Source organism: Brienomyrus brachyistius, chromosome 1 (assembly GCF_023856365.1).
Source record: "Brienomyrus brachyistius isolate T26 chromosome 1, BBRACH_0.4, whole genome shotgun sequence".
Lineage (NCBI taxonomy): Eukaryota > Metazoa > Chordata > Actinopteri > Osteoglossiformes > Mormyridae > Brienomyrus > Brienomyrus brachyistius.
In genome coordinates this window covers 43,538,970-43,553,733 of record NC_064533.1, presented here as the reverse complement: position 1 = coordinate 43,553,733, position 14,764 = coordinate 43,538,970, and the positions used below count along the sequence as shown (strand labels likewise).

Sequence of the window (14,764 nt, the reverse complement as noted above, 5' to 3'; positions counted from 1 at the left end):
ATAGGACACATTTTTAAGATCGTATGTGACATCTTATGATCCATACAAGTGAGCAACAAATGACTAATATCCGAAAAATAACGTCATTTGAACAATGCAGGCCAAAAGTAGTGACTTCAGACCCCAAATGAACCTGTGATTACAGGATCAGCCGCCCACTCTTAAGTACACCAACGTTTCCAGCTCACGGGTATCGGAGATATTTGCAAACCGCAACCTCAAGCACAGATTCATAATCTTCCACAGAAGATGGAAATTGATTTTCCCCCATAAACTATCATTTCAAAGTAATATGGATGCCAATCACATTTTGTCTATGGGTCTATGTAATTGTATTCTATACATTTCTCACATTTACAGCCAGCTAACCAGACTTACAATGGATATTTCATTGTGTATCATTAGGCTTAATTCAGTATGTAGATGTGCTGTCTCTCTCCACGGTTTCTGAGAACCAAAGGTATATTGCTGTGACTTTGTGCTTTACGTCTGGCTAAATTTAAATCAGCACTTCTCCATTTTAGAGTTCCTTTCCTGATGTCGTGTTCCTGCCGGCCTCTGGTATGAAGCAGCCTAAAATAACTCTTCCATCAGAAAAAAACACATTCTCTTACAAGTAGTCGCAGCATAATCATAGAGAAATCTATGCGCACTCACCTTCTCGGCATTTACCATATACATTTCAGAGGCAGCCCCCCTCAGCAAGGTAAACAACTAAAGCTTCTAAAAGTGCAAATATCAGCTCTAGCTGCGGCCAAGAGAGGGAAAGGGTCATAATGATAAAGGCTGAAGCCGAAGCGCAGCTAAAAACTTTGGGCCCCTTGATAAAATGTCACCTCTGGCCCCCGTCCTGCTATCTTTGTATTATTTTATAACTGTACATATTCCCTGTGCCCCCCCCCCCCCCCCCCGAATCTGCCAGCGTGTCCATGCTCCCCTAGTCTACAACAAACGAAATAATTTCACTGGAAAATTGAGGTTCATCAATCCTGCGTCTTTGGCACCACCTGGAGGAACATTGCAGCATAACGAAGCATGACGAAGGCGGTGACTCGGGAATTACCGACTACACTTCCCATCCATCCATCCATTTTCCAAACCGCTTATCCTATTGGGTCGCGGGGGGTCCGGAGCCTATCCCGGAATCAATGGGCACGAGGCAGGGAACAACCCAGGATGGGGGGCCAGCCCATCGCAGGGCACACTCACACACCATTCACTCACACATGCACACCTACGGGCAATTCAGCAACTCCAATTAGCCTCAGCATGTTTTTGGACTGTGGGGGGAAACCGGAGTACCCGGAGGAAACCCCACGACGACACGGGGAGAACATGCAAACTCCGCACACATGTGACCCAGGCGGAGACTCGAACCCGGGTCCCAGAGGTGTGAGGCGACAGTGCTAACCACTGCACCACCATGCCGCCCCCCCGACTACACTTATTAATGTGAATTAAATTAATAGTCGAAATCAAGAAATGTGCTTATTGCACTGTTAAACTACCGTTGGTATTGTACCGTTAGGTTACAAATGGCAAAAATGTCAGAGACAGTAACATAAAATGATCCATCAGTGCCACATCCACCCACCCACCCACCCATCTATCCATCATCTGCAGCATTGGTCTGCCAAGGCAGCAGTCTCAGCAGGGATGCCCAGACCTCCCTCTCACCAGCCACCTCCTCCAGCTCCCCCGTGGGATACCAAGGCCTTCCCAGGCCAGCCGAGAGAGAATCTTTCCAGTATGCCCTGGGTCGGCCCCGGGGCCGCCTCCCAGTAGGACATGCCGGAAACACCTCCCCAGGGAGCCACACCAAAAACCAATTCTACAGACAGGGCTATGGTGACCCAGAGGCTACCTGGGACCAGCAGCTGGTCAACTTTTGTGACAGAGATCCAGTTTTCCAGAAAATCTCATCTGCTGGACTGCAGAGAGCAATGCTACCTCGAGACTTGATGACCTGCACAAACACATTTATATTTCAGGTGTTACCTGTCATGGTCCTTAAGCAAGACCCTTAGCCCCCAGCTCCAGCTCCAGCTGCACACTGGCTGACCTCATGCTGCCCTTGGCCCCTACCTCCAGCTGCGCACTGGCTGACCCCATGCTGCCCTTGGCCCCCAGCTCCAGCTGCGCACTGGCTAAGCCCGTGCTGCCCTTGGCCCCCAGCTCCAGCTGCGCTGTGCACTGGCTGACCCCATGCTGCCCTTGGCCCCCACCTCCAGCTCCAGCTGTGCACTGGCTGACCTCATGCTGCCCTTGGCCCCCACCTCCAGCTGCGCACTGGCTGAGCCCGTGCTGCCCTTGGCCCCCAGCTCCAGCTGCGCTGCGCACTGGCTGACCCCCAAACTTGCTCTCACCTGTCTGTGGGTCTCATGGAGAGCAAGAAGAGGTTGGTGAAAAGAGGATTTCCCCACAGGGACCAATAAAGTATCACTATTTTATTGACTAAAAACTACATGACCAAAAAAAATGTAAAAAAAATCGAAGTACCACATACTGTTTAAAATGTTTATTATCTCAGAATGCCCATGTTTAAAATTAAGACACATATATGGTCAAAATGTGCGAAAAATGTTAGAACATACAAAATGAAAAGGACATTTCGCAGGTCAGCGGTTTGAGGCCTTCTGCCACAAGTTTTGTAAACTCATAACGGATCTTTAGTGGTAACATTACTTCCTACACATAAGTCTCTTCACTCCGAGCCGCTAACACAAGTGAGGTCCAATCAGACAAACTTCTTGAATTCATCGTACAGAACCAGCACGAAGGCCCCGCCCATCCCGCGGAGCACGTTGGACAGGGTGCCTTTGAAGAATGCCTTGTGGCCTTCGTCCCGCCTGATCTTTCGCCAGCAGTCCAGCGTGCCGGTGTACATAATATCGGCTGTGTGTACGGAGGACAGAAAGTCAGACATACCCGTAATGCTATGTGGGAGTTATTCAAACAGATGGACGGATGGATGTTAAATATACCCTGTGACAAGTTTGATAGGGGTTACATTGTGGGTCTGCATGAGGCTGGGTGGTCGTATTGTGTAATTGCCCCGCATGTGCGGCATGCAGATGTCACAGAAACGACGGGCAGGTGAGGGTGCCCACATGGGGCATGAAGGTTCCGGTCGCCCAAGACAGACCCCACCGAGGGAGGATCGTCGTATCGTGTGCCAACCATTACAGAACCGTGCCTGCCATGCGGACACAGGTATTGGACACCCTGTGTCATCCTGCATCGTGTCTTGATGGCTGGCATCAGCCGGGCTACGGGTTCACCTTCCCATGCGTAGGCTGCTGTTAACACCAGCGGAAAGACGGCTGCCATTGGAGTGATGCTGTAACTGGGAGGCATGGATTGATGACGAGTGGCATCGGACCATGTCCAGCGATGAATCCTTGTTCTACAACAGCTGTGGGCTGTTGCCCGACTTGCTGCAGGAGAGGATATACCGGCTGTACGACTCCCTTCTGCACCGTATCACCCCGTGTATCCAGGCCCGGGGAGGGGGGGGGTTTCCTATACCCTACTGACCTGGGACCAGCACTGTGCCCACACTGCCAACTCTGTTGTCCGTTTGATCTGATATTAACGTGTAACGTGACCTTTCACCACGTGCAGATTCATTTCATTTCCACCACCATCTGCATGTTTCGCTTTTTTTTGTCACTGAGTGTAATTGGCTCATGATCCAAAGTCCGGTTTCTCCAATATCATGAAGAATCTTTGTGTAAAACTTGACAAGAGTCGCTTTTAATGAAGGTTGTTCACTTACCTCCTTTGAGGCCCGACTGCATCATCATACGGCGCCTCACAGTGTCGAAGGGGTATGACATCACTCCCGCCACAGCGGTCACCGTCTGCGCGATCATCCAGCTCACCATCATGTGGGTGTTCTTGGGGTCTGGGAGCAAACCTGCCGACACAGCGACAGCGCGGGCATGTCACAGCGAGGGCGCGTCACAGCGAGGGCGCGTCACTCCGAGGGAAGCACAGATTAATCATGTTATTACGGTGCCTATTTTAAAACTAACATTCTCATCAAAAGCACACCGACAGAGGATTTAGTGCGTTTTTAAGAGGTATACCCGCAATCTGATTAGAGTTACGATTTTCAAAGGGCTCCTCTTTAGATCGAATATCATTGGTTAATGAAGCAGAGAAGCTCTGGTACAAGGAAGGACAACTTCACTGGCTGCAACTTCTGAACAAGTTTCTGGATTCTAAGCAGAATATTATTTCCCAACACTGGTCACCTCTAACAGCTCATTCTGTAACCCAGGTAGGATGAGGCCTGTCGATCGCTAATAACAAACACGGAGCAGTTTGCTTTGCGAGGGTGGGTACTTCACGCTGACAAGTGTGCGGCATCGCTCACCTTTAGCTGTGTCATAGATACCGAAGTAAGCAGCTCTGTATATCATGATGCCCTGTACCGACACGTTGAATCCCTGGTATAGACCTCGCAGGCCGTCAGACTTGAAAATTTTGGCCAGGCAGTCGGCGAGCCCATTGAACTCTCTGGAAGGCCCGGCCTTGCCCACGTCCGCTGCCAGGCGGGTGCGGGCAAAATCCAGCGGGTACACGAAGCAGAGCGAGGTAGCCCCCGCAGCGCCACCCGAGGCCAGGCTCCCGCCGAAATAGCGCCAGAACTGCGTGTGCTTATCCACGCCGCCCAAGAAGACCTGCCTGTACTTGTCCTTGAAGGCAAAGTTGAGGGCCTGCGTGGGGAAGTAGCGGATGATGTTGGCCAGGTTGCCGCGCCAGAAGGAGGCGAATCCCTGCTCTTTGGGGATCCTCACCATGCAGTCGATGATCCCTTTGTACTGTTTAGCTGTACTTATCTGCTTGCTCGCATGTTGTACCTGCATAGAAGACAGAGAGGGAGATGAAGTGAATTGTCAATCAGGAGAGCGACATACAAAGAGTCTATTCAGGCAGTATCAAACAAACAAACAAATAAATAAAAAGGAAAAAATAAACAAATAAATCAAGCCATTTTTTTGTCTTGCCTCTTAGGGCTAGCAGATCTCTCCATAATTTGACTTTGTGTCAAAGAAAACATACTACAATCTGCAGATGTCGCTCAGTTGGTGTGATTGACTGAATTTTACATTTTAAGAGCACAAATACTGAATAAATCTTTATTTTATATTACCACCCCAATAAAAATCCAAGTCAGGCTAAATGAATTAACCACTAGAAGCAAAATTAAATGAAGATCTTTACAGCTGACAAAATAAGAATTTAGAAAAGAATAACATTAAGTAAAGGATATATTTTGTTTAATAAGATTTGAAGATTAGTTTGTTTAATAGATGGGAAATATTCTTTGGGGGTGGCACAGTGGTTAGCACCGTCGCCTCACGCTCCTGGGACCTGAGTTCGAGTCTCGCCCAGTATTCCCCGTGTGTAGAGTTTGCATGTTCTCCTCATGTCATCGTGGGGTTTCCTCTAGGTGCTCTGGTTTCCCCTCACAGTCCAAAAACATTTGGTGCTAAGGCACCAAATTGCTGTGCACGCGTGAGTGAATGGTGTGTGAGTGTGCCCTGTGATGGACTGGCACCCCATCCTGGGCTGTTCTCTGCCTTGTGTCTGCAGGCTCCGGACCCCCCAAAACCTTGAATAGGGTAAACAGTTTCAGAAAATAGAATATTAAATTTTATTTGTATAGTGCATTTTCACAACATTACATTGTATCTATGCGCTTTACATTATCCCTGCCCAACGCCCCCAGTGAGCAAACCAGAGACAACAGTGGCAAGGAAAGCCTCCCTAGAAGGAAGGAACCTTGGGTGGGAGCCCATCTTTCAGGGGCACAAAGTCAAATGAGCAAAACGATGTCACAATTTTAAGATTTGAAGGTGATGTTACAATTTTAAGATTTGCACAAAAAAGACTGAACACAAAACAAAAAAAGCAACAAAAACATGCAAAAATAAGGAACACATTACTTTTATTTGTTTGTTTGTTTAAAAAGTGCTTAAAAGTTTAAAAGAACATAACCCCACAGTGTGGGGAAGCATGGAGCGGGATGCGGGAGACTTTAATATGGCTTCTCAAGGAGAGTGATGACCAGGATGCCACAGCAACCTACCAGACTGCAAACCGAAGACGTACAACTAAAACTCTGCAGCGGACAGTCCGCAGCTCTGCCATGCATTTCAGTGCGGCCGGATAACAGCAGCGCTGCATCGCCCGCCTCCGTGAGATGCTCGTGTTACCTACAGCAGCAACTTCACTAATCAATAGGCGCCACTGCAGTTTTGGAGACAGCAGCAGCCACACCGCCAGCCAAGAAGTCCTTCGCGAAAGAGACGGCAGCGTCCGCCATAGCAGAAGTGCCATTTTAACAAAATAGCGCCAGTAAAGACAGAGCGACGCAGCTGGGAGCATCTGGCGAGGCAGGAACCATCACTTCGGTCCCTGATGCTGCGCAGCTCTCAGCGCACCGGAAAAAAATGACCGAGGGTAAAAAAAAAAAAAAACAGCGCTCTTCTTACTTATCGCGAGAAGAAACGTGGGATCACGGGAAACTCTTTTTTCTAGTGAGAAAAGTGATGTGACGAGGTGTGGGAGCGTTTCAGATGCACCTCAGGCAGCGCAAACAGTTCTGGTAATGCGATCAAGTGCAGTTATGACAAGTATCAATTTAATCCTTAATCATTTTCAGTAAATCAAAATTGCCCATCTTACATTAAAAAATGTACACTGTTTTCAAATAAATATATACGTTTACTAGGCCTATATATTCTTCAAATATTTCATCTTGCATGCTTCTTCAGTAGTTATATACCACTTTTATGTATTTTATATAATTAGCATCATTTTGTCCCCAACATTCTTAATCTCTGCAGATGACCATCACAGGCACCTCAGTCTTTTCCTTCACCGTTTCTTACAGCGCTTCCATTTTTGAAGACTAGTACTTGGATTTCAATTTACGCGGCTCATAAAGACGTATCCATCTATAATCTTCCATGCTTCCACGTGTAAACCATTAACTTCACCAACAAGAAAACACCTATCTGAGACAACACTGAAACTACCATTAAAGAGATGGTTGTAGACTAATGAAATTAGTCAAAAACAGCAGAGTCGGGGAAAACGGCAAATAATTTGTTCCCAAAATACCCTCTGCATTATTATCATCATTTCAAGGCAGATGACATACAACACTCTCAGACAGGCCTATTAAAACACCAAATTTGGTCATTTTTTCCAAAATAAATGAAGGACATATGCGATCGTATGTCGATGGCTTTTGGACATATGAATTGCTATTCACTTCGAACACAGCACAGATCTTGTGGTATATACTGAAATATTATCTACTGATCGAGGGCTACAGCCAAGCGATTTTCCCCCCAACATGGTTCTCCAGGAGGAAGCCGATATGTGGCTGCATCACCATACCCGGTTAATGGTTTTCGTCAGCAATTTCCAGAAGTATATAGCAAAAAAGCAGTAGCGCCTGTTTGCAGTCTCGTGATGCGTCTCACTGCTGCTGTATTATACAACGACGGGCGCGCGCCAGTCGTCACCACGAGATGCTCCGTTTACCTGCAGAAGCAGCTTCACTCTTTCAATTGGTGCTGTTACAATTTCGGTGATAGTTGCGGCCACACCGCCGACCAAGAAGTCTTTCCCGAAAGAGATGAGCGCGTCCTCCATGACACCTGTGGCTCACTTAACAAAATAGCATGATTCAGCAAAGACAGCGGAAGAAGGCGGCAGGTGAGATGGGCTTGGTCTCTGGTGCTTCCCACCCCCCAGTGCCCCGGAGAAAATGAACACTATCATTTCTGAACGAGCAAACACGTCGTGCTAGCTTGCGACGACTTTGTTGCGTGCAGTTCTTCGCAAAACTTATTCAGTGTGTCTGGTTTTGCTGTTTGTCGGATCTGTGGATGCGGTCACCACTTTCCATCGGCAAACGGGGTTAATGCTTGGGACAGGAGCTCGATATTTGTTATTCACATTGTACAGCTGGAGTCGCTACCTGTGTACGGTCACCACCTGCAGCACGTTGGGTGATGACGCTGCGGACACCTACTCCAAATGCACATCATTTTCTGTGGATTATTCAAGCATTGTCGAAGTTGTAGTTTAACCCAACAGAGCTGTACGATTCACTACTATGTGTCTTCTCTGGTTAAGACCACCGACCACACCGCACATGGTGCTGTATGCGGTACTGATAACTGCGAAAACACTCTTCCTGGATAAACATTAATCATCGCCGTCCGTTAAAGTTTTACACCGTTTACTACCAAGGCGTCTCCTGCTCCAGAAGAGGAAGCAAACAAGCCAGACTTAAGACTTAAGGAAGAAATTTGCATTCTAATAGCTTAATGCGAAAAGGCTCTCCGTAAGGCCCATTATAAGCAAAATGATTAACAAATAGGTGTAAAAAATGCACCATTAAACACCAAATCTGTCCCCCTCTTTCTCCCCCTTTTCTGCGAGATCCGTAAATGGCTGATGCGGCTATGCCATATTATATCATGACTGCAGAGAACGAACTTCTACGTTTTTCATGCATTACAGAGGTTATGAGGAAACGCTTAAGATTTAACATATTATTACAACGATCAAGATGAACCAAATTTCTCCGTTACCTCCCAGATTACAAACACAATATGCTGACATAATCTCTGAAAAGATTTAACACGTAGCCTAAGGGATCATTTGTACATCAAGCCTTTTATTCTCCATAAACACCCATTATGAGAGGCTAAAATCCTTTACCTTATTATGGGTCCTTATCGAGAGGGAACCGGTTAAACGTACAAAATATGACTTGCATTTGGTTTCAGTTTCACATTTTTGACAGTAGTCAGTCTTCATGTAATAAGAGTGAGAGAACTTTGGGTACAATTGATGGTTGTTTTTGGTACATTAATGTGCAGGCCTACGAAAGCTTACCCCTTATAATCGACGCCTATACGGATAGAAAAACGCTTAGCGTCCAAAATTCAGGTTGTTAGCTGGGCTGCGATTTCAGTCTTTTATAGTAGATGGTGTTTCCGACCTCTGAAGGCTTCGAGAAGTTTGACTCGGAAGGTCCGTATAGTTGAGGTAGGCCTACATTAAGACGCGTAAAGCGCCGTGCTCCCCTCTCCTGTTTCCGGGCAGAATGCTGGACTCTGCGTGTAGATGCGAAGCTCCAGGGCAGCTGTCCTTCTGTGGACAGGGGTATGTTCACCAGATGTGGATTGATACGCAGCAGTCGTCACGTGATTCATTAAAATGTGCTTTGCCTACCGTATTCCCATGGAAACATTACATTTCCCCTAATGGAAATCAGAGCCATCCACAATTTGATGAAGACACACTGCAGCGCACCAGTCCGGAGACGCGCAATTTTAGAAGAAAGGCGCTATAAAAAGTTGGCAAACACAGAACAGGACTTCGGGAACAAACTGGGAATACAGTATGACAGCACTAGGGGCTCGGCCCCATGGTAAATGTGCAGGACATTCACAAAGACTGTACAAGGCAAAATTAACTTGGTAACGTCCAATACAAGTTTTCTCGGCTACCTGAATTTTATGTTATTATTTTTACGTGGATCTTGCAAACAAAGACCTTCTCCATGCATATGCCTTGGCAGTTGAGATCAGCAGGAGTTACGGAACCCATCCTATACGCATACAGTGGCCAAATCGCTGCTTTTTAATGTCATTGTACGGAATGAAAGGAATCTGCATTTTCCACCCATTTGAAAACACTACAATCATTCCGGTTTTACAGATGCGAATGTGACGAGTAGTAAAAGATGCAAATACAGGGCTTTTATTTATATAAAAATGCTGCACATTTATTGGTATCATGGCCAGAGGCGTTACTAAAGATTTTGGGCTCCACGGCGACATATTATATTGGGCCCCCCAGTCCAGACCAATAATTTTTTCATTTAAAAAAATTGCTACAATTTTCAGTAATCGGTCAGTTTCTGAAATCCCATGATTCCTCGCGTAAAACCTTGAATTGCTTTCCTGGGGTTGATCAAATAGTTCAAAAACGGTAGAATCGTGACAAAAGGAAACATGTTTCCAAAACATCCGCTATATTTTATTACAAGTTCAAAGTGACGTTCAATACAGGGTAGCCCATTGTCTTTGAACAGAAAACAGGGGGATCTGATATTTTTTAAAACTATCTCGGATACTGCGATCTGCAATTCAGGATGGCTTTTGAAAATACAAACAGCGATTCACTTTGAACTCAGAGTAAGACTACTGATATACTTCGGCATTTAGTCTATTGGGGCTTTGAAGTTGTATAAGCCAGTTGGATACAGCTGGGCCAAAGCCCACTTTTTCAATGTGGCGACCACATGACAATGCCGACACGGTTGTTATAGTAACCAAACAGGTTAAATGGTTTCGACTGCAAACGACACATATAAGTAAATACAAAAACTCTGCAGCGGAAAGTCCGCAGCTCTGCCATGCATTTCAGTGCGGCTGGATAACTGCGCAAACAGCAGCGCTGCATCACCCGCCTCCGTGAGATGCTCGTGTTACCTGCAGCAGCAACTTCACTAATCAATAGGCGCCACTGCAGTTTTGGAGACAGCAGCAGCCACACCGCCAGCCAAGAAGTCCTTCGCGAAAGAGACGGCCGCGTCCGCCATAGCAGAAGTGCCATTTTAACAAAAAAGCGCCAGTACAGAAAGAGCGACGCAGTTGAGGGCAGCCGGCGAGGCAGGAACTATCACCTCCGTCCCTGATGCTGCGCAGCTCTCAGCGCACCGAATAAAATGGGCGATCGCTGTCATTTCTACCTGAGGATAAAAACAGCACTCGTCAGACTTATCACGAGTAGAAAAGTGGCATCACGGGGAACTCCGTAGATTTCTAGTGAGGAAAGTGTAACCAGGTGTACACAGTACCTGTGATGCTGTGTATTATTCAAATATTACTTGCTTCTTTATCTTTCCATCTTCTTTATACTTCGTATCCACTGTATGGCTGCAGTGATACTGCTTTAATGTTGTCGTGGTTTTTTCTCCTTCCCCGCCAAATCAGAAGTCGGAGGTCCGCTTGTGCAGTATCCAGAATTCAGTCTTTATTGCAACAATGAAGTTACAACCAAGGCTGGACACGTAAAAGTGTGTCCAATACTGTTTTACACCAATTTTTATACAAGTTCTTATCATTTAACAATATCTCGTCACTTAAGCATCATCATTCCTTCAGCCATTCACAATAATTGTTTTTTCCCTTAATCCACACCCCTAGGTGATAAGTTTGTCCATCATTTCTTTTACCGTTTGGTCTCTCGGCTGAACATAATGGTGGCGCGAGCAGCTCCACTTGGTTTTTGAAAAATGCTCAGCCGTGAATGTCTGGTGTACTCAGGCGAATCCCTTCCTTCAGTAGTAAACCTAGGCAGTTTCAGCCTTTTACACATTGTCTAACTAAAAGGTTGATAATATATTTGTCCTTTAATATAGTGATAAAATATACGTTAATAAAAGTGAATATTCATAGATTCAGGACTAACATAAAGTAGCTAACAGAAACTCAGACTAACAAAAGGTGCAAATACATACTCAGTTGATTACATTGTGTTGAGTACATTATAATGTTTACATTGTAATGATTACATCATGGATATCTGGCATACTTTTAATAATATCATAATACTTGTATTCTACGTTATACAGTGCTAAATAACATTCCATAATGTCTAATTTGTTTCCAATATTATCAACACTGCGTCGATCTATGAAAAAAAAAAAAAGATTCGTTCAGGCACCTCGATCTCTGCCTTCCATGGTTTCACAGTTAAAATCACGAACTGGTTTTCTGAAGTAAACTGATAGTAAAAAAAGGTTCTAGGTTGCTGAAGTAGTTATAAAAAACTGCAGAATCAGGGGAAAAACAGATAACTTGTTTGCAAAACATTCTTTGCAATTAATTCCCATTTCAAGGTGACATTCCACACGACTGGTGAGGTCTGTGGTCTTTGAACAGGAATATATGGTTCAACACAAAAAAAAAACATTTGAACTGCAGGGTGTCTTTGGGAAACACAAGCAGCTCAGAGTATCACTTCTGATTGACATTTGGTCTGTCGGGGTGCTGAAGCTGTACAGGACAGATGGATCCAGCAGGGGCCCAGTGTAGCTTGCAGTATTGTGCTGTAGTGGTGCCACCCAGTGGGGTAAGCTAAGACTTACTGTTTCCTATCACTGTGGAGCTACAGTTAGGTTCCTCAGTGTTTGGACAGTGACACACTTTTGTAATTTTACTTCTGCACACCCCCACGGTGGATTTCAAATGAAACAATCAAAAATGTTATGGAAATGTAGACCTTCAGCTTTAAATTAAAGGGCTTAACAAAGGTATTGCATTAAGCTTTGAGGAATTACAGTCATTTGCACAAAGCCCCTCCATTTTCAGAGGCTCAAATTTGCCTTTTTTTACTAAAGTGGGGTGGGAACCCATAGCAGTCAGTGACTCTGCCTCAAGTCTGGAACCAATGGACATGCTGACACCAGGGGTTTGATTCCAGGCTGAGCAGCCTCTGTTTGATTTGGTCGCCATGGAATCATGCATCAGCTCTATACATGAGTCTCAGGATGAGGGTCATGGAAAATAATATCAGAAGGCAGCTTCAGGGACAATGCAGAAAAGACAGAGTTATACACTGGCTTGCCAGTCCCTTTTCTCCTGACCCTTATTCTATGCCCCTTACAAATCACCAAGAACGCGAAACGTTCTCACTTCATTCCAGGAGCTCTCGCTGACTCTGAGGCAGGAATTAACATGTCAATTCAATGCGTAAAAATCATGCACATGCAGATTATTTGATAAGTGGACTGTAATCTTAAATGCTTGCCTCATTTGATACTCAGAGAGACCATGTTTATGTTTTATACAAAGTTGTGGATTTAGAGCTGAGGTTATCAGTTCTGGTTTTGAAGACTTCATTTACAGACCCTTTAATATACTTGCTTGAAGTGTTACATGCTCCAGCTACATTCACCGTAATGCTGTCAGATCTTTGACTGGTGTAACTCCAGGAGACCCTGGCTCATTTACATTTAAGGTATGCAGAAGAAGGGGTAGTGTCATACGTTACTGAAAATTGTGGATGTATCAGCAAAATTCAGCCAGGGGACGTCGTCAGGAGAAAATATTCCATCTTGCGTGGTACTTTACCTTTGGAAGTGTTTCTGGTGCATTCGATTATCTTGGCGAAGTAGTTAATTCCAACGTGCGTGACGTCACTTCCCCCCTGGAACAGCCACCCTCAGATGGACTGAGGGCAAACACAAGATTATATGATTCAAGGAGCTTACCAAAACTGTAATTTTAAATAAATAAATTTTACATATAATGTCCCATAAGCGCAGAGGTGTACCATGTACAGGCCTACGCCTAAATCGCACCAATTCGGTGGAATGGCCCATAAGTACACATAGTGAAAAATGTACTTAAGTACACTGAGAAAGTAATTGTACTTCATTACTTTCCACCACTGACAATTACTACCTTGATAAATCGACAATATTTGAGATTTTGCTTCACATATATGCATTTGACTGCGCTTCTCGTCCTATATATTACAAGCAATCTAACACACCTTTATAAAAAAAAGTCAAAAATATGCTGTATATACGGAAACATGTCACTATAGAGCTAAACATACGTAATCTAATAAAATTAGTGAAACATTTCTTATCGAGCGAAATATACGGTTATTATCCGTGAACCATATCACTGTCAAGATAAATACAGATTAATAATAACACATGTCGGTTATACTATCAAGCTGAGTGTAAATGATATTGTAATAACTAATAAAAACATTTGTTATGAAAACATAGATAAACGTATTTTTATGTGAAGTCTCGCTTGAAACTTATAGTTACCTGGAAACTGCGTCACAGGGGGAAGGAATTCGAACGACGGAAGAGATTTAGCACGACAGCGCCATCACGGTGCTGCCATGCTCCAGCAAACTGGAGGTGGACTGGGTTTTCTGCAGTAACTACTGTTAAACAAGAATAATAGCAGATTTCGAGAGAAAAAGAACAAAAAAATAAATGGAACAAGGACTTTTGGTCTTCAAAGCATCGTCTATTTTCGGTAACCGCTTGTCCTATTCATCGCAGAACACACTCACACACCATTCACTCACATACGCACAATTTAGGCACTTTTGTAACTCCAGTTAACCTCGGTATGTTTTTGGACTGTGAGGGCACGCGCAGAGGAAACCTTACAATGACACAGGGACAACATACAAACTCCACACACGAAGGCATGGTAGAGACTCAAACCCTACTCCCACCGGGGGAGATAACAGGGCTAACCACTGTGCCACCGTCATTTTAAACATTAATTAAGGCTTAATATTACTAATACATTCTGTTTGTGCTACTGGTAGAATTCTTGAGAATACTGTGCATGTACTTTTTGTGTTTTTGGGTATATTGTGCTTTTCTGAGTTCTGAAGCAGATGTCCGCTGATACTGCACTGGGTAAGGGATTAAGAAGATGGATAGATGGCTAAACAGATTAAGCAAATATAGTCCTCAGGTGTTGTAATATAGTTTTGCCACTGTGTGGCAGTCACGAGCCGTGTAGTTCCTTTTGAGCATCCCAGGGATAGGACAAATTCGAATCTTTAAGTGCTAAAACTTACAAAAAGTTGCATTTTCCATAATATGTGACATAGAAACAGTTCTTTTATGATTACTGCTTTGTGGGTGGACAGATCAATAGTTTCACATACATAC

The 14,764-nt window shown here is 44.7% G+C and overlaps 1 protein-coding gene and 1 long non-coding RNA gene across 6 annotated transcripts; both read right to left on the bottom strand.

The window, feature by feature from the left end:
* Positions 1–2,503: 2,503 nt before the first annotated feature.
* Positions 2,504–9,147, bottom strand: slc25a6 (solute carrier family 25 member 6). 5 transcript variants are annotated; one of them, XM_049029545.1, is made up of 5 exons: positions 7,567–7,871; positions 4,806–4,868; positions 4,382–4,724; positions 3,779–3,919; positions 2,504–2,895 (listed from the first exon to the last, which is right to left on the bottom strand). In XM_049029545.1, the coding sequence occupies exons 1-5, from the start codon at positions 7,675–7,677 to the stop codon at positions 2,738–2,740; spliced, it is 816 nt and encodes a 271-aa protein (XP_048885502.1). In that variant the 5' UTR covers positions 7,678–7,871; the 3' UTR covers positions 2,504–2,737. The 5 variants fall into 5 exon arrangements, with proteins under 5 accessions (XP_048885502.1, XP_048885512.1, XP_048885480.1 ...); XM_049029555.1 differs by lacking the exon at positions 7,567–7,871 and adding an exon at positions 8,932–9,147 and having other exon boundaries at positions 4,382–4,868; XM_049029523.1 differs by lacking the exon at positions 7,567–7,871 and adding an exon at positions 8,755–8,884 and having other exon boundaries at positions 4,382–4,868.
* Positions 9,148–10,077: 930 nt separating this feature from the next.
* LOC125751063 (uncharacterized) lies at positions 10,078–13,924 on the bottom strand. Its single transcript, XR_007400511.1, has 3 exons — positions 13,895–13,924; positions 10,904–13,281; positions 10,078–10,795 (listed from the first exon to the last, which is right to left on the bottom strand). It is a non-coding gene; the product is annotated as an uncharacterized LOC125751063 (long non-coding RNA).
* Positions 13,925–14,764: the final 840 nt, after the last annotated feature.

Coding starts and splice junctions, on each gene's coding strand:
- slc25a6 (XM_049029513.1), bottom strand. CDS start 7,677: ATGGAGGACGCGCTCATCTCTTTCGGGAAAGACTTCTTGGTCGGCGGT. Junction 3,920..4,381: donor TATCTATGACACAGCTAAAG/GTGAGCGATGCC, acceptor CTGTGTCGGCAG/GTTTGCTCCCAGACCCCAAG. Junction 2,896..3,778: donor GCAGTCGGGCCTCAAAGGAG/GTAAGTGAACAA, acceptor CCGTACACACAG/CCGATATTATGTACACCGGC.